A 24,574-nucleotide genomic window follows, 5' to 3' on the forward strand; every position below is an offset into this window, starting at 1 on the left:
TGCCCCCCCAAATGTATCATCAACTGATGTCTCAGTTGGGAGGGGCTTTACATTAACATTAGGTTCCTATTTGACATGCTTTAGTAACCTCATGCTAATCCACTCACATGTATAGTATTGTACTGTATGTTCCAGGCAGCTGAGAGGTATGGGGTCTGATGGGCAAGACCTCAGACAATGTTCATGAAAGAGCAGTTCTCAGGAGAGATGTACTAGTAATAAGTCACTCTCTAGCTGTTGCATATCGGAGCCTACAGCTAGCATGCTGTACTGTAGTGCTCCTTGTCAAACTGCCCTTCACAGCCATTGGCTGAGGCATACAGTCAAAGGATGAATGGCATGCTAGCAGAGACTGATTGATACAGTTAGCATCTTTCATGCACTTTACATCCTTGCTGTCTCAGTCATGTCACTTTAAACTGAGCGCATGTTTACTCTCCACTGCCTGTCATATGCATGGGTTTATATTCCAAGCAGCGGAAAGTTAATGGACTTAGCATCCATAATGTTTACCTTTGCCTAACACCGGCAGTTCCTAAGAGCTGTGCACTCTCAGTGTTGTTGAACTAAAACAATTCTAATGTAACTTGACAATTTGTAGAATGCAAAATAAGCAGCATCTAGTTTCAACCAAATGATCAATTTTAAAAAATGGACATTTTCCTGTCCTGCATCATATCATGCAAAGATAAAAAAAAATAAAAAAAATTTTTCTCAAAAAACTGACCAAACAGACTAAGGATGAGCAAGCAAGGGCACAGGGGTCAGACTCTTACCTTTGGTGGATTCAGCATCTATGAGGATATGAGGGAACTTATGATAGAGATGGAATGGGAAAATACAGTCAAGAATTGGAACAACTCATCAGCTCTAAAATGTACCGTCAACCCATTTTGTTTACAGTATTGACTCAGTATCAATTTCCTAAAAATCCTTTATATGAACATTACACTTGGTAAATATGAGGCATTCTATGGATTCAATGGTACATAGATGTCATTTGTCTCTTTAATGGGTTATAACACAAATACACTCGAGGAGGAATCCTAAATTGAGATATTCTAAATGAACTGATGCCGCAGGGAAATTAGCAAGAAGGTTTGAGTTACATGCATGTATCTTAAATTCGGATTCATATTCATACATTTTTATACAGACGGACAGAAAAACAAAAAACAGAGATGTTTTCAACATCAATGTGTTGATTTCGGATGAACACGACTGAAGGCAATTCAATACCTTTTTGAGTCTAGCTCTTTTTTAGAGTTGTCAGAGTTGACATTCCACGTGTTTCCAAAAGAGCCTCTGGACATTTCATCAGTGATGTTGAGTGCGGATTCACTCCTAAAAAACAAGACATAATTATGCATAATAATTCACAACAATCAGTAAACTATTTGACTACTAATGAAGCATGAAGTGTGATTCGATTAATATTTCTTCCACTCACAGTGGCTGATAACTTACTTTTGATATCCTTCTAACGGCACCTGCACTACTCCATCTTCCTCTCCCAAAATACTTTGCTCCTCCTCCTTAGGAATAAGAAAATCAACAGGAACTTGTTATACTAGTGATATCTAGTACTGTATGTAATACATTTGTTAAAACACACGCAGAGATGAACTATTACAACGGAAGTTGCATATCTCAAGTAAAAATTATCTACTGATATTGTCACACCCTGATCTGTTTCACCTGTCTTTTTGCTTGGCTCCACCCCCCTCCAGGTGTCACCCATCTTCCCAATTATTAGTGAAACCTTTGTTCTCCAACAGGTTCTCCAACTCCTCTGGGAGAACCAGCTTTTTGTAAAAGCAGAGAAGTGCGAATTCCATCGCTCCACCATCCCCTTTCTGGTTTATATCATCGCTGCATGGAGTGTACATATGGATCCCAGGAAGGTGAGAGTGGTGGTGGATTGGCCCCAGCCTCTGTCCAGAGTACAGCTGCAACGTTTGCTGGGATTCGGCCACCTTTATCGCCGCTTTATCCGGGGGCTGCAGCACCCTGGCTTCCCCTGGACCTCAAGTTACATCCCTGCGCCGCCTTCTCCCACCGCCTCAATGCCACAGAGAGGAACTACGATGTGGGGAATCGGTTGCTTCTCCATGTGAAGATGGCGTTGGAGGAGTGGAGGCACTTTCTAGAGGGGGCAGAACATCCATTCATTGTGTGGACTGACCACAAGAACCTGGAATATCTCCACATCGCCAAGCGCCTCAATTCCAAGCAGGCTAGGTGGGCCCTACTGTTCACCCGGTTCAACTTCTCCTTCTCCTCCCGGCTGGGATCCAAGAATGCCAAGCCGGACATCCTGCCGCTATAGCCCCACAACTACTACCCCGGAACCTGAGACCATCCTTCCCACCTCGTGCCTGGCAATGGCAGTCAGCAGAGGATTAGGGAAGCAGGTTCAGGAGGCGCAGTGTTCCCAGCCGAACCCCGGGAGGGCGGAGTCCAGATAACTGGATGTTCGTGCCTGATGCGGTCCACTCCGCGGTCCTAGAGTGGGCCCACTCCTCCAGGCTTCCCTGCCACCCGGGCTCCCGTAGGACCCTGGCTTTTGTGTGACAACGCTTTTGGTGGCCTACCATAGTTCTTGACGTTTCCGCATTCATCGCCGCTTGCACTGTCTGTGCACAGAACATGACTCTTCGGCAAGCTCGGTCTGGTCTCCCCCAACCTCTGCCTGTCCCTCACCGTCCCTGGCCCACATCTCCCTGGACTTTGTCACGGGTCTCCCCCCATTTGATGGCAACACCCCCATCCTGACCATGGTGGATCGGTTTTCCAAAGCCATGAACTTCATTCCTCTCCCCAAGCTACCCTCTGCCAAAGAGACGGCCCAGCTCATAGTGCAGCACGTCTTCCGGATCCATGGACTATTAGTAGACATGATCTCTGACTGGGGTCCTCAATTCTCATCAAGGTTCTGGAAGGCGTTCTGCACCCTCATTGGGTCGTCGGCCAGCCTGTCCTCCGGGTTTCAGTCCAGCGGCCAGTCGCAGTGAGCCAACCAAGACTTAGAGACTACTCTGCGCTGTCTGGTCTCTGCCAACCTCACCACCTGGAGCCAGCAGCTTGTGTGGGTCAAATAGGCCCGCAACACCCTTCTCTGCTCTGCCACGGGCCTATCACCCTTTGAGTGTTCCCTAGGGTATCAGCCACTGCTCTTCCCTGAGCAAGAAGAAGAGGTCGGCATACCTTCTGCCTGGATGTTTGTCCGACCGCGGTCACCGTACCTGGAGGAGAGCCCGGTCGGCCCTCAAGACCACCTCCAGGTATCGACGACAAGCGGATCGCCACCGGACTCCCCCGGACTCCCCGGTAGCGTCTAGGGCAGAAGGTAAGGCTGTCCACCTGGGATCTGCCCCTCTGGGTGGGATCCCGCAAACTCTCCCCCGGTTTCCCGAAGGAGAGGTGCTGGGTCCCCGCCAGGGACATCGTGGACCCAGGCCTCATTACGGATTTCCAACGCCGGCCCCCCGGTCAACCAGATATGCGCCCAGGTAGGATGCCAGGTGGCGACCCCTAGAGGGGGGTACTGTCACTCTCTGATCTGACTGTCACTCCCTGATTCCCGGTTTTTACACTTTTGTCTGCGCTGAGCCTGCCTGCCCTGACCCTGCCTGCCCTGACCCTGCCTGCCCTGCCCCTGCCTGCCCTGCCCTGACCTGACCCTGCCTGCCCCTGACCCTGCCTGCCCCTGATCCTGCCTGCCGTTTTGGACCATTTGAACCCTCTCTGGATTTCTGATCCCTGGTTTGCCGGCCCCTGTATTATAAATAAACGTTTGTTTCTTCGACACTGTCTGTATCTGGGTCCTCCTTGAAACGTGATAGATATATGGCATATTAGTGTCATGTGTTGATTTTTAAGGTTTATTTTAGCCTCACCAAAGGGCTAATCTTCCTTGATGATATTTTTATACCACAGGAGATTGATGCCACCTTAATTGGGAAGGATTGGCTCATGGTAATGGCTGGAGCAGAATGAGTAGAATGGTATCAAATCAATAAAACACATTATTTCTGTTTGATGCCTTTCCATTGGCTCCGTTCCAGCAATTATTATGAGCCGTCCTCCCCTCATCAGCCTCCACTGTTTCATACCTCTTCTTCAGCATCCTCCAGTTTCTTCTTCTTACTCTCTGGCATTAGATCATCCAGCCAGCTCATCTCTCTCTTGGTGAAGAAGCAATCCATCAATTTCCGAATGAACACCAGCGCCAACACCTGCAAGGAACACAAACCCTACATTACTATACAGACAGAATCCTCTGCAGAAGTCATTTTTGTCCCAGCCATAGGGCAGGAGCCTTATCTCCTGTTTCTGTAGAGCATCAAGACATCTAGGTTTCACAATGTATAACTTAAGACATTGTCTTACTTCAATCTACAATATGGCCAAATAAAGCAAAGTACCCAGATTGCCTTCGCATATTTGGCATATACAGGTAACTCCATCCAGATGAATCTACTGTATAAGGCAGAAATATGTTTGCTAACCATCATTGGGAAGACGATGGCATAATTGGAGGTCTTGATGACCCAGAGCATGACCAGGCAGCTGAGCTGGATGATGGTGAAGAGATGGACCTTCCGCAGGGGAACGTGTCTCAGGTAGATGAAGTCAGGCTGGTGCTTGGCTGGCATGCCAAACAGCTTCAGACGGTCAAACAACTGATAAGCAATAGAACAATGGATTACATTACAACCTCAGGACCATTGTATTCCGGCTTATGTGTTTCTGTACTGTGTTTTAATGTCCTCAGATGGTCTTTGTGAAATTAGCTTTAGATGTAGGTCAAGTGTGCTGGGACTTAGCCTTACAAGCCTATGTTTGTTTTTTAAAATACATGTCATGCTTTATTCAGACATGCACAGAAACAGATGGGGTGAGAATAAGGAGGGGAATTAGGAGGAAAGGTGGAGATAGGAATTGAACCCTGGTCTCTGGAGGAAGGCATGTACACTGAGTGTAGAAAACATTAGGAACACCCCACCCCCCTCCCCCCATTCCATTCAGGACAGCCTCAATTCATCACTACAAGGTGTTGAAAGCGTTCAACAGGGATCCTGGCCCATGTTGACTCCAATGCTTCCCGCAGTTGTGTCAAGTTGGCTGGGCCTGATCACCGACAACGACGAAACTGGCTATAGGGAGGAGGTCAGGGACCTCGGAGATGATCGTGGACTACAGGACGGGGCTGTAGTGGAGCAGGTTCAGAGCTTCAAGTTCCTTGCTGTCCACATCACTAACAAACTATCATGGTCCAAACATATCAAGACAGTCGTGAAGAGGGCATGACAATGCCTATTCTCCCTCAGGAGACTGAAAAGATTTGGCCTGGGTCCTCAAATCCTCAAAAAGTTCTGCTGTTGCACCATCGAGTGCATCCTGGCTGGTTATATCACCGCCTGGTTGGCAACTTCTCGTCCTCCGACTGCAAGGTGCTATAGAGGGTAGTGAGTACTGCACAGTACATCACTGGGGCCAAGCTTCCTGCAATCCAGGACATTTATACCAGGCGGTGTCAGAGGAAGGTCCTAAAAATTGCCAAAGACTCCAGCCACCCTAGTCAAAGACTGTTCTCTCTGCTACCGCATGGCAATCAAATGGCTACCCGGACTATTTGCATTGATGATTGCTTTGCACACTTTTGGCATTCTCTCACCCAGCTTCATGAGGTAGTCACCTGGAATGCATTTCAATTCAACCGGTTTGCTTTGTTAAAAGTTCATTTGAGGAATTATTTAGAGCCAATCAGTTGCGTTGTGACAAGGTAGGGATGGTATACAGAAGATAGCCCTATTTGGTAAAAGACCAAGTCCATATTATGGCAAGAACAGCTCAAATAAGCAAAGAGAAACAACAGTCCATGATTACTTTAAAACTGGGCTCTCCAACCCTGTTCCTGGAGAGCTACCCTTCTGTAGGTTTTCACTCCATCCCCAGTTGTAACTAACCTGATTTCAGCTCATCGACTAGCTAATGAGTAGAATCAGGTGTGCTAGAATAGGGTTGGAGCAAAAACCTACAGGAAGGTATTTCTCCAGGAACAGGGTTGGAAAGCCCTGCTTTAAAACATGAAAGTCAGTCATGGGAAATATATTTTGATTTGTTGAACCCTTTTTTGGTTACTACATTACTCCATATCTATTATTTCATAGTTATGATGTCACTATTATTCTACAATGCAGAAAATAATAAAAAATAAAGAAAAACCCTTTGATATGTAGGTGTCCAAACTTTTGACTGGTACTGTACATATTACCTCAATTACCTTGACTAACCTGTACCCCCACACATTGACTCAGTACTGGTACCTCCTGCCTCGTTATTGTTATTTTATTGTTCCCCTTTGATTTTTTAAAAATTTAGTTTATTTAGTAAATACTTTCTCAACTCTTATATTTTGTATATATGTATAAGCCCCCTTTTCTACCCAATGTTGACCTTGTCTCATCACTGCAACTCCCCAACGGGCTCGGGAGGCAACCTGAGTCATGCGTCCTCCGAAACATGACCCAACCCACGCTTCTTAACACCCGCCCGCTTAACCTGGAAGCCAGCAGGCGCCAGCCCCGCCACAAGGAGTCGCTAGTGTGTGATGAGCCAAGTAAACCTGGTCAGTCTATGTCATGGAAAGAGCAGGTGTCCTTAATGTTTTGTACACTCAGTGTATGTCGCTTGTGCCTGGCTTGTTACCCACTCGACCGCGGCCCAGCACCTTACAAGTCAATGTCGACTGAATGTCATGTACTGTACAGAAACTGCAGTGTGTTTAGTGATCTCCTACCTGTATTCCTCTGAGTGAAGATGCTCCCATGTACAGGAATACTCCATACAACACAGGCATGGGAATGTACTAAAGGGACCAGAGACATTCTATTATAATTCAGTCATACAAGCATCAACCAAAGAAATGGTTGAAAAGTGAGATTCAACTATACAAAACGTAGCGTAAAACACCGGTCCGCTTTGTGACACTGCAGACTAATACACTGGGTGCAAAATAAATACAGCGACACTTTTATCACACAGCGACAGGAACGGATTTTGGACAGTCCAGAAGCTAGAGCCAACACAATACTCCTCAGAGAAGCTATCTGACCTTGAGCACAGAGGTCATGAACACCGAGCAGCCCATGAGTAGGAAGATCATGAGGCCAGTGAAGCGCTGCTCGCGGATGCCCAGGAACTTGGGTTGTTCCCCGGGGGCCGAGCACTCCGACTCCAGCTTCAGACTGTTGACGTGGGAGATGGAGAGAACGGTGGCAGCCACGAACCAGGGCAAACCCATGATGGAACATACCCCCAGCATGACACCCACCACGAACAAGTCCAAATGGTACCCGCAGCCTTTCTGTGGGGAGGGAAACACAATACAGTACAACTGAGAATACACTACTCAATATTCCGCGGCGGCAACATTTCATAATGGTTCAGGAAAATATTGTCAAAATGTTAACTAATTCCCAGAGTAGAAAGAGATTTCTGAAAGGGACTTTTTCAGTCCATATCAACCAGTACTGGACGCTATTTGACAATCAACTACACATGCACCACTTCAAAGCCAACTAAACAGTGTATATTCAGGTTATGGTGAACAAAGCCTCCCGTATGAGCTGAGCTGAGCCATTACAGTATCATACAGTACCTTTAGTTTGTGCTCCTTCCTGTTGATGATGACCGCGGTGATCTGCTGGTCCATGAAGATGAGGATGGTGCAGAGCAGAGCAGGGATCACTGTCACGATGGTGGTCCACCAAGGGTTGCCGCCTAACGGGCTGATCAACCAACCACGGTCATCTCTGGTCGGCTGCAAGGATTTGGATTGCTGTCAGATATTGCATCTACACATGTATTTTGAGTCAAAATGTATAATCACCTTGTAATACTTTGTTACATAGCTCACCTTGAACACACTGGGGACTTTTAGTTTTGGAGATGGGACCCCTAAGGCATAGTCCACCAGGACCATGGTAAAGATGGTGATGAACACAGCAAAGTCACTGATGACAGCTCTCAACTGTGCAAGAGAGGGGTGCATGTCTTAGTGCAGGGACCATCTATATCATTGTTCAATATCAATCACAGATTGCACAGGGCACTCAAACACTGAGCACCCCGGTTATGGATTCAATTCTCCCAAAAAAAGGGAGGGAGGGGGGGGCTTCCGTGGCCAAACAGCGTGATAAGTGGTGCTCCCTTAAATCTTAATAGAATCCAACGAAAGTGGGGGAGGCGTGACACTTTTCTTAATTAAAAACCTGTATTTTATTACTAATTTGCTTTGAACTACCATAATCACACAGTACTCACATATGACCACTAGAGTGCTCCACTGCACCATAAACCTCAGCAGAAGGACAGAAACCTTGTCTGCAGTCTACAAACGCATAATAGATACAAACCAGTGGGATTACAGTAGGATCTGGGTCTGCTGCCTTACCTTGGTGGGAAAGTAACGGCTGAACTTGAACTCCTTTAGGAACGCTGACATGAAGACAGTGGAGAAGAAGAGAACCACGGACCAGAAGAGAACATCTGGAATATAGGGTCCGTGAGGGCCACAGGCACTGCCCACAAACTCTCCTCTTTTCTCCATGCAGTCCTGCAACAATAGGTAGAGGAGGGTGATTGGTCTGCCCTACTACAAGTGGAATTAATAGTGCATGACAATGCAGTCAATTACAAAATCCTTTGGTTAAGAGGGCCTTGGATTAAGAGTACAGAAAGCAACATTAATACAAAAAATGTGCTTTTATGGTGATTTGGCATGGGATAATCCAGAATAATCCAGCCCACCACATGTCCTTAATCTTCTGCACAGGACCAGCTCCATCTGGGAGAGTATGCCACTTTGTGAGGAACACCTGTTTTTTGCTCTCTAATTCAGTTTATTAAACCACAAATTGTACTATAAGGATAGGTTATTTTTTTCTCAGAACACGAGACCTGACCCAGATGAACTCCTTCTCTGAATTTGTCTTGATCCTTCCCATAGACTACACAGATTTCACTAGACACTCTTAGACGGTACCTTAACCTCGAGTGCCTCCCAGTAGACCTCAGAAGCAGTGACGTTGTTCTGCTCCCAGTACTGTATGGTGGCATTGCTTGGATCCGGAGGTTCAACACAAGAACACCTTTATAGAAACAATAGAACATGTCACCGTCAAATCCCTCCTTCACAATCATCTCAAATGAAGATGTTACCTTCGTTCAGAACTCGAAGGAATGTTTTCCCGGACACAGATTTATGCCTAGCTCTGGATTAAAAAGGCAGCGAGTACAAACGTACGAGTACTGTGTGAGTTTGTCCAGGTTGTTGTTCATGTTGATGGGGTAGTGTTCCCCCAGGTGGATGAGCTTCTCCAAGGCCTCGTAGATGAAGATGATGCAGATGAGCGAGGCGAAGGCCTCCTCTGTGAAGCGGGTGATGTAACAGACCAGGGAGCTGGCATCTGTGGCCACTAGGACCAGGCAGAGGAACGCTGTCCACAGCCCTATACAGGTTCTCAGTGAGAGGTAGGATAATCCATACTCCCTGGGGAGAGAGTTAAAACATCACCGATACCTTACACTTTTCATTTAACTAGACAGGTCAGTTAAGAAGAAACACTACAATGACGGCCTGTGAACAGTGCCTGGTTCAGGGGCAGAACGACATATGTTTTTACATCGTCAGCTCAGGGATTTGATCAAGCAACCTGTCAGTTACTGGCCCAACACTCGAACCACGAGGCTACCTGACGCCGCGTATATGACCACATCTGTGGGATATGTTATCGACTATCTACAGATATCGGGCAGAATAATGGAAACACTTGAGAGAATGAGGGACGCAAAGTATATTGAAAGCAGGTGCTTCCACACAGGTGTGGTTCCTGAGTTAATTAAGCAATTAACATCCCATCATGCTTAGGGTCATGTATAAAACCGCTGGCAGGCCATTATTCCGTCTACCATGGCTATGCCCCCATGGGATGACAATGCCCCCATCCACAGGGCACGAGTGGTCACTGGATGGTTTTATGAGCATGAAAACTCAGTCACCAGATCTCAACCAATTGAACACTTATGGGAGATTCTGGAGTGGTGCCTGAGACAGCGTTTTCCACCACCGTCTACAAAACACCAAATGATGGAACTTCTCGTGGTGGAATGATGTCGCATCCCTTCAGTAGAGTTCCAGACACTCTTAAGAGTCTATGCCCAGGTGCATTGAAGCTGTTCTGGCTTGTGGTGGCCCAATGCCCTACTAAGACACTTTATGTTGGTGTTTCCTTTATGTTGGCAGTTACCTGTATATCTATCTATCTGCAGAATATAGTGCATCTGAGGTCGTCGTTGTGTTATTTCAGTACTTTAAAGAAGTATCGATCATTAAATGATCCATGTATTTTGGCAGTACACTCCTCGGAAAAAAAGGTTCCAAAGGCGTTCTTCGGCTGTCCCCATAGGAGAACCCTTTTTGGTTTCAGATAGATGGAAAGGAACACAAAAGGGTTTTACCTGGAAACAACAAGGTTTCTTCATAGGGTTCTCTTATGGGGACAGGCGAAGAACCATTTAAGGTTATAGATAGCACCTTTTTTTCTAAGAGTGTATATTGCACACGGTCATCATATATTGCTATTGTTATAAGGACAGAGGATCATCCTACAATCTAATCACAGATTATCTGAGATGTGGGCACAGATACAGAAATGGCCTGAGAGCAGTGGGCTATAGACGATTCATCACATGGGTGTTATAGAATTACAACGACAGTGTTTTACTCAAACTTACTTGCAGAATTTGTACAATATCTTCTCAAACACCAGTACAGGCCCTGTGCTGCCCAAAATGGTGAGTGGCTGGCCAGCAAACAGGGAATAGGCTATTCCCGTCATTGAGGCGCCAAAAAGCGATTCGATTGCACTCTGCGGGAAACAAATGCAGAGAAATTCTATTAGTAAGAAAAGCTGAACTTCAATCAATCTCAATCGTCATTCTAGCACTGTGTATTCGAAAGGGATGCATACAAATGGCTCCCTATTCCCTATACAGTGCACTACTTTTGAACATGGCCCAAAAGTAGTGCACTAGGTAGGGAATGGGGAGCCATTTGGGATGACAACCAGGGTGTCTTACTATGCGTCCTTCTGTTGCCTCTCCTAGTAGGCCCCCGAACGTGATGACAGGCGACATGCATGCACAGTACAGGAAGAGGAAGGAGGCCAAGCACTGCAGGCTGACAGCGTCTGTGTAGTCAGACAGGTAGTGCGGCGCCTTGCGTTTGATGTCCAACAGGAGGCCACCACAGAATCTGGAAATATTATAACGCCATGGAGAAAATAGTGGATTGCATTGATACGGTTATGTATTGCATTTTGCTCTCTCTCGAATGATTGAATGAGACTACAACCACATGGGTAACCTGCTGTTTCAACAACCACATGGGTAACCTGCTGTTTCAACAACCACATGGGTAACCTGCTGTTTCAACAACCACATGGGTAACCTGCTGTCTCTATAACCACGTGGGTAACCTGCTGTCTCTACAACGATGTGGGTAACCTGCTGTTTCAACAACCACATGGGTAACCTGCTGTCTCTACAACCACATGGGTAACCTGCTGTGTCTCTATAACCACGTGGTAAAACTGCTGTAAACTCTTTCATACAACCACATGGGTAACCTGCTGTGTCTCTACAACCACGTGGGTAACCTGCTGTCTCTACAACAACATGGGTAACCTGCTGTCTCTACAACCACATGGGTAACCTGCTGTCTCTACAACCATGTGGGTAACCTGCTGTCTCTACAACCACGTGGGTAACCTGCTGTCTCTACAACCACGTGGGTAACCTGCTGTCTCTACAACCACATGGGTAACCTACTGTTTCAACAACCACATGGGTAACCTGCTGTTTCAACAACCACATGGGTAACCTGCTGTCTCTACAACCACATGGGTAACCTACTGTTTCAACAACCACATGGGTAACCTGCTGTTTCAACAACCACATGGGTAACCTGCTGTTTCAACAACCACATGGGTAACCTGCTGTCTCTACAACCACATGGGTAACCTGCTGTCTCTACAACCACGTGGGTAACCTGCTGTCTCTACAACGATGTGGGTAACCTGCTGTTTCAACAACCACATGGGTAACCTGCTGTCTCTACAACCACATGGGTAACCTGCTGTCTCTACAACCACGTGGGTAACCTGCTGTCTCTACAACCACGTGGGTAACCTGCTGTTTCAACAACCACATGGGTAACCTGCTGTCTCTACAACAACATGGGTAACCTGCTGTCTCTACAACCACATGGGTAACCTGCTGTCTCTACAACCACGTGGGTAACCTGCTGTCTCTACAACCATGTGGGTAACCTGCTGTCTCTAAAACCATGTGGGTAACCTGCTGTCTCTACAACCACATGGGTAACCTGCTGTTTCAACAACCACATGGGTAACCTGCTGTCTCTACAACCACGTGGGTAACCTGCTGTCTCTACAACCACATGGGTAACCTGCTGTCTCTACAACCACATGGGTAACCTGCTGTCTCTACAACCACATGGGTAACCTGCTGTCTCTACAACCACGTGGGTAACCTGCTGTCTCTACAACCATGTGGGTAACCTGCTGTTTCAACAACCACATGGGTAACCTGCTGTCTCTACAACAACATGGGTAACCTGCTGTCTCTACAACCACGTGGGTAACCTGCTGTCTCTACAACCACGTGGGTAACCTGCTGTCTCTACAACCACATGGGAAACCTGCTGTCTCTACAACCACATGGGTAACCTGCTGTCTCTACAACCATGTGGGTAACCTGCTGTCTCTACAACCACGTGGGTAACCTGCTGTCTCTACAACCACGTGGGTAACCTGCTGTCTCTACAACCACGTGGGTAACCTGCTGTCTCTACAACCACGTGGGTAACCTGCTGTCTCTACAACCACATGGGTAACCTACTGTTTCAACAACCACATGGGTAACCTGCTGTTTCAACAACCACATGGGTAACCTGCTGTTTCAACAACCACATGGGTAACCTGCTGTCTCTACAACCACATGGGTAACCTGCTGTCTCTACAACCACGTGGGTAACCTGCTGTCTCTACAACGATGTGGGTAACCTGCTGTTTCAACAACCACATGGGTAACCTGCTGTCTCTACAACAACATGGGTAACCTGCTGTCTCTACAACCACATGGGTAACCTGCTGTCTCTACAACCACGTGGGTAACCTGCTGTCTCTACAACCATGTGGGTAACCTGCTGTCTCTAAAACCATGTGGGTAACCTGCTGTCTCTACAACCACATGGGTAACCTGCTGTTTCAACAACCACATGGGTAACCTGCTGTCTCTACAACGATGTGGGTAACCTGCTGTTTCAACAACCACATGGGTAACCTGCTGTCTCTACAACAACATGGGTAACCTGCTGTCTCTACAACCACATGGGTAACCTGCTGTCTCTACAACCACGTGGGTAACCTGCTGTCTCTACAACCATGTGGGTAACCTGCTGTCTCTAAAACCATGTGGGTAACCTGCTGTCTCTACAACCACATGGGTAACCTGCTGTTTCAACAACCACATGGGTAACCTGCTGTCTCTACAACCACATGGGTAACCTGCTGTCTCTACAACCATGTGGGTAACCTGCTGTCTCTACAACCACATGGGTAACCTGCTGTCTCTAAAACCACGTGGGTAACCTGCTGTCTCTACAACCACATGGGTAACCTGCTGTTTCAACAACCACATGGGTAACCTGCTGTTTCAAAAACCACATGGGTAACCTGCTGTCTCTACAACTACATGGGTGTAACCTGCTGTTTCAACAACCACGTGGGTAACCTGCTGTCTCTACAACCACGTGGGTAACCTGCTGTCTCTACAACCACGTGGGTAACCTGCTGTCTCTACAACCACGTGGGTAACCTGCTGTTTCAAAAACCACATGGGTAACCTGCTGTCTCTACAACTACATGGGTGTAACCTGCTGTTTCAACAACCACGTGGGTAACCTGCTGTCTCTACAACCACGTGGGTAACCTGCTGTCTCTACAACCACAGTGGTAACCTGCTGTCTCTACAACCACGTGGGTAACCTGCTGTCTCTACAACCATGTGGGTAACCTGCTGTCTCTAAAACCATGTGGGTAACCTGCTGTCTCTACAACCACATGGGTAACCTGCTGTTTCAACAACCACATGGGTAACCTGCTGTCTCTACAACCACATGGGTAACCTGCTGTCTCTACAACCATGTAACCTGCTGTCTCTACAACCATGTGGGTAACCTGCTGTCTCTACAACTACATGGGTAACCTGCTGTCTCTACAACCACGTGGGTAACCTGCTGTCTCTACAACCACGTGGGTAACCTGCTGTCTCTACAACCACGTGGGTAACCTGCTGTTTCAAAAACCACATGGGTAACCTGCTGTCTCTACAACTACATGGGTGTAACCTGCTGTTTCAACAACCACGTGGGTAACCTGCTGTCTCTACAACCATGTGGGTAACCTGCTGTCTCTACAACCACGTGGGTAACCTGCTGTCTCTACAACCACGTGGGTAACCTGCTGTCTCTACAACCACATGGGTAACCTACTGTTTCAACAACCACATGGGTAACCTGCTGTTTCTACAACCACATGGGTAACCTGCTGTGTCTACAACCACATGGGTAACCTGCTGTTTCTACAACCACGTGGGTAACCTACTGTCTCTACAACCATGTGGGTAACCTGCTGTCTCTACAACCATGTGGGTAACCTGCTGTCTCTACAACCACATGGGTAACCTGCTGTTTCAACAACCACATGGGTAACCTGCTGTCTCTACAACCACGTGGGTAACCTGCTGTCTCTACAACCATGTGGGTAACCTGCTGTGTCTACAACTACATGGGTAACCTGCTGTCTCTAAAACCACATGGGTAACCTGCTGTCTCTACAACCACGTGGGTAACCTGCTGTCTCTACAACCATGGGTGTAACCTGCTGTTTCAAAAACCACATGGGTAACCTGCTGTCTCTACAACTACATGGGTGTAACCTGCTGTTTCAACAACCATGTGGGTAACCTGCTGTCTCTACAACCACGTGGGTAACCTGCTGTCTCTACGACCACGTGGGTAACCTGATGTCTCGTGGTGAGGTGTGCATTCAGCTTGCAGCTGGAGACCTTTTCTTTCTTTCCCCCCCTCCACACCAGGACTTAATGTGTTACTCTCCTCACACCACTTAAAGTGCATGAAATAGACACAGTCGTGAGGATGACTTAGCATGAGCTAATGTCCCTGTTGCAGAATATAGCCAAAGGCAATTGGGAGCTCACTGCAGTAGGTTGCTATGGAAACCTTTGCATGAACTGCACACAGTCACCTGGGAGGGAGTTCAGTGGCAATGGCAAACCTGGCCTCTGTCCAATGTTCCGTAGATAGATGTTTCAAAAAGCAGGAGAGAAACCTGTTATTTTTTTTATACGTCTTTCTGTCTTATTACACAACCACAACCACATAATTCACAACCACAACAACATAATACACAACCACATAATACACAACCACAACAACATAATACACAACCACATAATACACAACCACATAATACACAACCACAACAACATAATACACAACCACAACAACATAATACACAACCACATAATACACAACCACAACAACATAATACACAACCACATAATACACAACCACATAATACACAACCACAACAACATACACATCCAGGCTCCCATAGCACACACTCTCTAAGTCCCTGGTAACCCCCCCCCCCCGCACCAACCCACCCACCTACCGTCCTGTCCGCTGCAGCTCCGGACCCCCGTGTCCCTCGTCCTCCTCCTCTTCATCCCCTGGGTCTGTGCCGCACTGCGCTGCACTCCTCCTCTTCTCCTGTTTCTCAAACACCACATCTGTTATTTCTTTCCTTTTTCAAATGAGAGACACTGCTGTGATTTGTATGTCCACTGATGAAAGACTTGTTTTTAAAGAAGAGGCTAAACTCACTTGAGACGGTACGTTTTTTGGTGGCTCTATTCTTATAGAGGGATCCCACTCCCCCGGTGGCAGGACAGTCACTTGGTCAAGGAACTCATCGATTCCAGCAATCAGATCAGTGCGGTCCTTCGCTTTGTAGGCGACATCATGGAAAACCTTGGAATGAAGAAGAATGGAAATTCAGCCATTAATTGACTGGTTCGTTCAGTCATGCCCAACAACTATGTTCACCATTGGAGAGGCCGTCTTACCTCGTCTGTCATGAGAGTTGCAATGGATCGGCCAATCTCATGGTACTGTGGCCCTTTCCCCAGAGGCCCCAGCAGAATGAACAAGAACCTAACGGAGGAAGATAAAACGAGGGCCACAATAAGAGTCAGACAGAGCGGTGAAGAGACAGTTGGGGTCAGCCCAAAAAGGATTAAGAAGGCCATAACGTTAGTCATAGACAGGAGACCCTAATGACAGACTAATTGGAAGTAGGGTTGCGAAACTCCAGTTACTTTCCCAAAAATCCCAGGTTTCCCAGAAATCTAGGTTGGGGGATACCTCGGATTTCCTACTTATTCCTGATTCCAGGGAATCTCCTAACCCTGATTTCTGGAAAACCTGTTTTTTTTTTTTGAAAGTTACTGCAATTTTGTCACAGTCTTTCTAACCTGGTGACGATGGGGACCTCAGCCAGCCCGTTGAGCATGACCGCAGGTGAGAGACGTACGAACGCCACCACAGGTTTGTCTAGGAACTCCGCCTCCCCCACCAACACGTTGGACGCTTCCGCTCCCGGCGGAATCTTCTTCATGAAATGGAGGTCGATCTGCACGGACGCAGGACACAATACGCAGTCATTAGTGGAGCGTTTTTAGACTGAAGTCTAAATGGTGCATTTTACGGTATGAATATCGCAACTCCTCAATCCAAAAACAAGAGCATAGGAAAAGGAATTCAGAAATGTGAAATGCATTCGCTAAACAAATATAACTGAATCCCTACTGTTGATCCCTGCTGTGACTAGGGTTGTAAAATTCTGGCTTCTATCACCAAATTCCCCGGATTTCCAGTTGCTTGCTTCTTCCCTCTTGATTCGGGGAATTGTCCAACCAGGATTACCGGTACTGGAAAACCTGAGAATTTTGGGATAGTAACCAGAATATTGGAACCTTATGTGTTTTTGTAATTAATATCCTGTTTATGGCTTAAGATAGATAATAGATTGGCCAACTGGACCCTATTTCATATATTTAATAACATTACCATCATAACATACATTTAACCATGTGTTATGGTGAAATATTACAGCAGATTGCCATCATCAGCCTAAAGTGGTATTATCAGTTACATAACATTTCCAGAGGTTATCATCTCCTTGATACCCTGTCTGCCCCCACAGTGACTTGTCCATCCGGATCTGAGCCTGCCTGACTGCCTGCTGACTGATCCTCCTATCACTATTCTGCTGTGATCTGGTCTGTCTGCCTGCTGACTGATCCTCCTATCACTATTCTGCTGCGATCCTGTCTGTCTGCCTGCTGACTGATCCTCCTATCACTATTCTGCTGCGATCCGGTCTGTCTGCCTGCTGACTGATCCTCCTATCACTATTCTGCTGCGATCCTGTCTGTCTGCCTGCTAACTGATCCTCCTATCACTATTCTGCTGCAATCCTGTCTGTCTGCCTGCTAACTGATCCTCCTATCACTATTCTGCTGCGATCCTGTCTGTCTGCCTGCTGACTGATCCTCCTATCACTATTCTGCTGCGATCCTGTCTGTCTGCCTGCTTTGGAGCTGCACTGCGTCAAATGGAAGTGCTGTAACACAAAGTGGAAGCAGTAGGGGCATCAGAGTCCCAGTTATAAACACCACGCTCACTGCTAACATAATAGGAATATCATGTGTTGATGGTATTCAGCAAAACTCATCCCATGCCATGTGTAACAGATTGATGCACTTAGCAAATGTAATTTTAATAGTAACATGGGCCAATAAATACATAGTATTTATCAGCCTCCTGACTGAAGAGTATGGATAATGACATGCAGCAGATACTGAGGTTAAATACATTATTCATGTCATTTGTATTGATAGATACAGTGAAGAAGTGATTGGGATGGGGACATAGACTGGAAAGCAGCAAGGTCAGGGGTTGAACCCATGCCTCCAGGGGCAATGTGTGGTCCGAGGGTACCAGAACTACCACTAGACCAGCCCTTGGCACGACACTGAGGTTAATGGTGGTCTTATCATTATAGTGTACAGTTCAAATATAGGCCTAAGTATGTTAAATAGGCATTTCAAACATCCAGAATATCCGGGACAAACATTACTCTCCATTAAGCTTTGTCTAAAAATATCCGGTTGTATTCTAATTATGGTTCGATTTTGAGCACACTGTCTTTTCTAAAAATGCTTTTGGGGCGAGTTCAACCACATTAGACAGCTCAAATAAAGTATCAGAACAAGAACAAAAGGCTCTGAACAAAAGGATAGGATTGTAGGATTCAGAGGTGAGACAGACTTTTGCTGTCCTACTGTAATCTACAGTAACTAATGGCAGTGTGAGTGAGATGACTGGCCTGCTTTGTTTATAGCACGGTTATAATAATAGTTTATGGTTGAAACCATTTTTTCAAGCAATACATGCAAGCAATCAATGAAAATGGAACAGGTTACTGTGTTCATACACACTTGAACTGCCATAACTGGTATGTTGAGTATGTCGTACTGTAGTATAGTAATACGTCAAAGCCCGTATTCATAAATCATCTCCGACTTGGGAGTGCTGATCTAGGATTGGTTTAGCCTTTAAAGCATAATGAACAAGAGGGGGGGGCCTGATCGTGAGAATGTCTTACTGTACCTTACTGAAGTCCACAGCGCTGTTCTCTCTGCTCACTTCAGGTTTGCCATCATTGGGGACAGGCAGAGAGGTCTGGGGAGAAATCACCTGACCTGGATCAAACAGAGATGTCCAATAAGTCAAATGCTAAAACCTCTATATCAGACCGACACCAAGGTTTCATGGCAGTGCGGGCGCCAATGGTAATAAATCACAGGGAGAGAGAGCTCTTGGCCTACCGAAATGACCAAAAATGCTTTGGTAATCTATAGATTTGCACTCTACGGTTGAAGTAATCTGGGATTTATCAGACATTGGCAAAGTACCCTTATTTAGTGCAGATCCCAAGAGAGGACAGAAGATAAAGCCTAAGTGGCTGCATGGGGAGGGATGGAAGTCGTGGATGACCTTGGTGAGGATGGGTGGATGACGCTTGCCCATTAGGATTTCAGCATTATCATTGTGTCAAGGAGACTGACCGATGCAAACACGAAATTAGCCCACAGCTGCCAGAGTCGAGCAAGAAGGATTTAAATCCAAAAGGATTCATTTTCATTTGTGAGAGGGCCCAGATAAATACTAATTTCAGTGTTTGATCCGTTCACGAGCCAGTGGAAACTACCAGTGACTAACGGTTGCATTAGGAATCGAGAGAATCAGAAGTAAAAGCATGCCTTGCAAAGATTCATTTCCACTCGTATTTCCACATGAAGTCAATGAGAGGGCTAAGTCTTAAAGCAATTTACAGAGTCGGCTGCTGCTGCCCATGAAGAAACACCAAAGCGACAAACCCTTTAGATTTAAATGTTAGTACTTGCAATGAGCATGAGGGTGGCGTCACTAACATGGCACTGGTTTTGTTTATTGGTCACGCACTTACTGTTGCCGCTCTTTCATTGAGCTTTTGCATAACTCTACTAGAATGAATGTGCCTGTGACAAACCACTCTGAATTCAAATGACCTTAATTAGCTTAAAGGGTTTTGGGTGTTCTTCATGTTTCAAAAATTGGCATGTGGAACACCGGCAAACTTGCTTCCGAAACATAATTCCTGTAAAAGGTGATGGACATTCTCAATGAGGTATCATTCGCAAGAGGACGTAAAGGTTCCTTGTTATTTTACATTGACATTTCAGTCATTTAGCAGACGCTCTTTTCCAGAGTGACTTACGGTAATGAGCGCACACATTTTTGTGCCTTTTTTCCCCGTAAGGGTCCCCCGTGGGAAACGAACCCACAACCCTATTATCAGTGAACAACGCTGCTCGGGGCCTTTTCTCTTCTGAATATTGTCCTGTTAACATCTTCTACACTTGTTAGGCCTACACCCTGTCGCCATACTTTAACATAATCTGAAATGAATATATAGTCAATGTTAATGTCAAGGATAAGTTTAGCAACTCTTTCAAGCAGCTCCTTCAACTCTATCCCCGTTGATAGCTACATCTAGACTCTTCCACCGATTTCTCATTGTGCTCGATAAAATACAATGTACGGCTCATATGATATGAGTTATTGTATATATACTATACACTTTCTCGCCTGATGGACTACTACTGACTTCATTAAAATATCTGAAGTACAGAAAACACAACCTCTAACTATTACTGACGGAAACAACTTTGAGATTACCACCTTTACAAGTTATGTTTTAGGAAGTGCTAGCAGGAGAGAAAGGTTCTGTCAAGGTGTAAGAGTTGCCTGGGTCCGGGTCATCCTCTTTGTCCACGGGCTGGATATCAGTCTGGGTTCTGGGACCCTGTTTCTGTGGTCTGGGGCCTGGTTTTTGAGTGGCTGGAGGGGGGCGGGTGGTGGATGAGGTCGGGAGTGGAGAGGAGATGGAGGAGGAGACACACTGGGGACAACAGAGCGGCCATGGGGTGCAGGGTGTGACCTGCCTGTCACTCCTAGACCCCGCTGCCATAAACGAGCCCCAGAAGGAGGACTTAAAGGTAGAACAGAGTGATGGACCGCCTGCCAGACACACACACACACACATCCACCCACGTATACACACAAACAAACGCACGCGCACGCACACACACAAGGAAACAAGAGAAGAGAGTCACACTGAGACACTGAAAAGAAGGTCATACATGGACAATGTAATGTAGAATGAGAAAAGCATCCACATGGGATGACTGAGAGGACTACTTACAACAAGATTACTTCCAGTTTCAATGTTTCTATGACCAGCAGTACAAAGTGAGGAGAGCTGAAGAAAGTGCAGTCATCTTGAACCACTAATGTAGCAGCAGTAGCTTTGCTGAATTCTGGGTAACTTTCACAGAATCCCCAGGTTTTCCAGAAATCCTGGTTGGAGGAGTCACTGATTCCCTGCTTATTCCCTCCTGATGCCAGGAATCTTCCAAACAAGATTTCTAAAAAACCTGGGAATTTTGGGAAGGTTAAGAGGAATTCTGCAACCCTAAGCAGAGGGATGCCTGTTACTGACCGTTCTTGTCCATGGAGTGGGGCTCGGACTGCTTCTTGCCAATGTCAGCGAAGGAGCGGACAATGGGGATGCGATTGGCCAACTTCTTCTGGTTCTGGTGATGGTGCGTTTTGAGGAGGGTCTCTCTCACCTTCCTCCTCACCTCGTCCCCCAGTGGACCTGTGGTCTCCTGCTGGTCCAACACCATGTCTGACAAACAGGACCACACAGTCAACAGCTCAACAGCAACTAGGAAACCGTCCATTACATTCCGATTGCAATGTTCACAATTGTACAATGAAGATCATAGAACAGGGTCGTATTCACTAGGAACAGAACAGAAGCAAACGGGCCAAAACAGTGAGGGACCTAGCTGCAACTGTCCAATAAGAAATGCTGATTTTTGTTTCACGCAAATCCTTTTGCTACTGTATGCACTAAGGAATACGACAAAGGTGTACGGGGTAATTCCAGATGCCACTCTGTGCTCTACCGTACCTGCTACCTCCTCCACAGAGTTGGCCCTCATGTCGAGCAGCACGACGCCATTGAGGATGCAGCTGCGCAGCTCGAACAGGCTGTGCAGGGACAGCGTAGCCACGTAGGGCTTACTCCAGCGCTCCCCTCCATCCTCCACATCCTCCTCAAACTTCAGCCACCTGCATAAGGCACAAGTGCCCGCGCTCTTAGAAAATAATGTGTGGTCTAGAACTGTAGAAAAGGGCTCTTGTTTTTCCTCACACTTTTTCGCTAACTGTTCCTCTAATGGCACTTTTTTGTTAACCGTCTCTAAAATTGCAGCAGCCATAGAGATGTGTAGTGATCGCTACATTTCAGTCCTCAAATGGCGCCTCCCGCGTTATACAGGCTTTTGTGCACTAGAGATCTCTATGATCTGAGCGCACCTGCACCCAATTTCCCTTGGTAAATACCTGAGATCCTTTGCAAAAGGGTTCTTTGGCTGTCCCCATAGGAGAAGTCTTTGAAGAACCATTTTTGGTTCCAGAGAGAACCCTTTCGACAGAGGGTTCTAAATGGAACCCAAAAGGGTTCTTTCTACCTGGAACCAAAAAGTGTTCTCCTCGGATGACAGCTGAAGAACCCTTTTGGAACCCTTTTTTCTAAGAGTGCAGACCAGTAACACTGAGCCAAGGGACCAGGGGATAGATGACAGCCAGCTGTCTAGCCATCTGGAAGCCATGTGCTGATAGATCTCAGCTTACACTGATGGGGACACCAAGGACACATCAGACATTACCCAAAAGCCTACCCAAATGCATTTCAGCCCAGCTTGAACAAAAAAGGGAATCAGGTGCTCGACTGAGGGACTTGGTTATCCAAAAAAAGCATTTTTTTTTTTACCATTGGACACTTCAACAGGTGACTTTCCCAAGACAATACAGAATAAGTGTCACTCTGTGTCTGCATAAACCTTTTTTTACTCACAGGACAACTGAACGCCGTACACCGTGGCAGGGACAGACTAACTGAGTGACCAACTGACTGACTAACTGACAAGCTATGGCAAGTAAAAGCTCTGTCAGTCAATATGTGACGTGACATTTGTGTCTGGATGCACTGTAGCACAGATAGCACTGCACAACAGGATATTTCTCCAGTCCAGACATTATGCTTGTGTACTCCAAGTAAACAAGCATTTCCTTTCGAGCTGGGCTCCCATGCATTGCTCATACAGCAGTCTTATAATTAGAGCTTTATATAGCCCATCTCCAAGGTTACACAACAATCTCTCTTTATGTAACGTTAACTCTTTCAGGTAACAGTTGTTTAATGTTTCTGACATTAAGATATTGCAATAAGGAATACATTATAGATCCTAAATCATATTATGTATATAACAATTTCATCACTTAGCATGATTATAAAGCAACAGGTTAAAAAAAACAATGGATTACGTTGGCGTTGACTAAAAGTGTTCAGTAATAACATGGACTTGTCCGTGATTGGCTGACGGGCCAGGGGTGTGTCATGTGACTCCCTACCTGGCGGTTTCCCTCCACTCGGCTTCCTCTCCGTCTTTCAGGCAGATCTCGTCCAGCTCAGTGAAGAGGTCATGGGGGATGTGCTCCTCGTCGTCATCCTCTGTGCCCAGGAGGAACTGCACTCTCTGGGATGGCGTGTCTGAAGCACAGGGTCCAGTAAGGTCATCACTTACAGTACTGTCTGCCATACACACCCCCCTGACTACGGACCTCTGCAGGACGTTATGCACATACACTTTCGAGAACTTTGCACATTTGCACTTTTTCACTTTTGTAAAAAATAAACATAGCTACTATTTTCATGGGTATATTTCATGAGTATATTTGATGAGTATACGTTGAGTTTTGAATTCAAATGTATATATTTATTGCGATGTGTAGACAGAATCCCCTCTTTTGAAAAGCATTATGCAGCCATATAGACGTAACATGTGATTACAGAATCCTATCACCTATAAGATGATAGAAATATGATATACTGTAAGAACAGATGACGAGGAGGAAAATTGCATTATTCTACCCCAAGGTACCAGACACTTTGACTGCTGCTTTGAAATGTGCCAGCCAGCTAGAGTGGCAAGACTCACTGTATGTGGGAGACTCTCTTCCATCCTCCACTCCAGAGTCCCGCTCCCTGCTCCTCTTCCTGTGTCTATGTCCATGATGCCGATGCCTCCGATGGCTCTTCCTTCCCAGGGGGACATGTACCCCGATGTAGAGTGTCCTGTGACCTGGAGGCAGCCATCACAGAGAGAGAGAAATAAGATTTAGACAAAATAATGGAGGATAAGGTAAGAAGTACACAAGGAGATACATGATTACATTCAGAGAAGTTACTGACTCAGCCTGCTCCTTCTGTTTGTTACTGACTCCTTCTGAGTTACTGACTCAGCCTGCTCCTTCTGTTTGTTACTGACTCCTTCTGAGTTACTGACTCAGCCTGCTCCTTCTGTTTGTTACTGACTCCTTCTGAGTTACTGACTCAGCCTGCTCCTTCTGTTTGTTACTGACTCCTTCTGAGTTACTGACTCAGCCTGCTCCTTCTGTTTGTTACTGACTCCTTCTGAGTTACTGACTCCGCCTGCTCCTTCTGTTTGTTACTGACTCCTTCTGAGTTACTGACTCCTTCTGAGTTACTGACTCCTTCTCTCCTTCTGACTCCGCCTGCTCCTTCTGTTTGTTACTGACTCCTTCTGTTTGTATATATCGGGCAACTTCCAACAGCAATATGCCCACAAAAAAATTAAT

At 46.3% G+C, this 24,574-nt stretch overlaps 1 protein-coding gene and 1 long non-coding RNA gene across 4 annotated transcripts in view; both read right to left on the reverse strand.

Annotated features, from left to right (window-relative positions):
- The window catches only part of LOC118366679 (sodium-driven chloride bicarbonate exchanger-like), a 46,312-nt gene that overhangs the window by 1,947 nt on the left and 19,791 nt on the right, over positions 1 to 24,574 (reverse strand). For both annotated transcript variants that reach the window (XM_052493834.1, XM_052493835.1), the window contains 23 exons: positions 23,914 to 24,057; positions 23,327 to 23,465; positions 21,822 to 21,982; positions 21,345 to 21,533; positions 18,911 to 19,002; positions 16,711 to 16,868; positions 16,303 to 16,390; positions 16,061 to 16,207; positions 15,849 to 15,946; positions 11,149 to 11,323; positions 10,804 to 10,937; positions 9,314 to 9,559; positions 9,053 to 9,158; positions 8,462 to 8,623; positions 7,925 to 8,038; positions 7,667 to 7,828; positions 7,121 to 7,372; positions 6,806 to 6,874; positions 4,512 to 4,685; positions 4,116 to 4,238; positions 1,468 to 1,535; positions 1,240 to 1,344; positions 777 to 813 (listed from right to left, as the gene is read on the reverse strand). In XM_052493834.1, coding sequence (XP_052349794.1) covers positions 795 to 813; positions 1,240 to 1,344; positions 1,468 to 1,535; positions 4,116 to 4,238; positions 4,512 to 4,685; positions 6,806 to 6,874; positions 7,121 to 7,372; positions 7,667 to 7,828; positions 7,925 to 8,038; positions 8,462 to 8,623; positions 9,053 to 9,158; positions 9,314 to 9,559; positions 10,804 to 10,937; positions 11,149 to 11,323; positions 15,849 to 15,946; positions 16,061 to 16,207; positions 16,303 to 16,390; positions 16,711 to 16,868; positions 18,911 to 19,002; positions 21,345 to 21,533; positions 21,822 to 21,982; positions 23,327 to 23,465; positions 23,914 to 24,057 — 3,125 coding nt within the window. In that variant the 3' untranslated portion in view covers positions 777 to 794. The remainder of the gene's footprint in view (positions 1 to 776; positions 814 to 1,239; positions 1,345 to 1,467; positions 1,536 to 4,115; positions 4,239 to 4,511; positions 4,686 to 6,805; positions 6,875 to 7,120; positions 7,373 to 7,666; positions 7,829 to 7,924; positions 8,039 to 8,461; positions 8,624 to 9,052; positions 9,159 to 9,313; positions 9,560 to 10,803; positions 10,938 to 11,148; positions 11,324 to 15,848; positions 15,947 to 16,060; positions 16,208 to 16,302; positions 16,391 to 16,710; positions 16,869 to 18,910; positions 19,003 to 21,344; positions 21,534 to 21,821; positions 21,983 to 23,326; positions 23,466 to 23,913; positions 24,058 to 24,574) is intronic.
- LOC127915109 (uncharacterized) lies at positions 11,770 to 15,072 on the reverse strand. 2 transcript variants are annotated; one of them, XR_008090216.1, is made up of 7 exons: positions 14,781 to 15,072; positions 14,195 to 14,222; positions 13,969 to 14,082; positions 13,575 to 13,630; positions 13,015 to 13,070; positions 12,427 to 12,482; positions 11,770 to 12,062 (listed from the first exon to the last, which is right to left on the reverse strand). It is a non-coding gene; the product is annotated as an uncharacterized LOC127915109 (long non-coding RNA). The 2 variants fall into 2 exon arrangements; XR_008090215.1 differs by lacking the exons at positions 13,969 to 14,082; positions 14,195 to 14,222 and having other exon boundaries at positions 13,575 to 13,686; positions 14,697 to 15,072.

Source organism: Oncorhynchus keta, chromosome 34 (genome assembly GCF_023373465.1).
Source record: "Oncorhynchus keta strain PuntledgeMale-10-30-2019 chromosome 34, Oket_V2, whole genome shotgun sequence".
Classification (NCBI taxonomy): domain Eukaryota; kingdom Metazoa; phylum Chordata; class Actinopteri; order Salmoniformes; family Salmonidae; genus Oncorhynchus; species Oncorhynchus keta.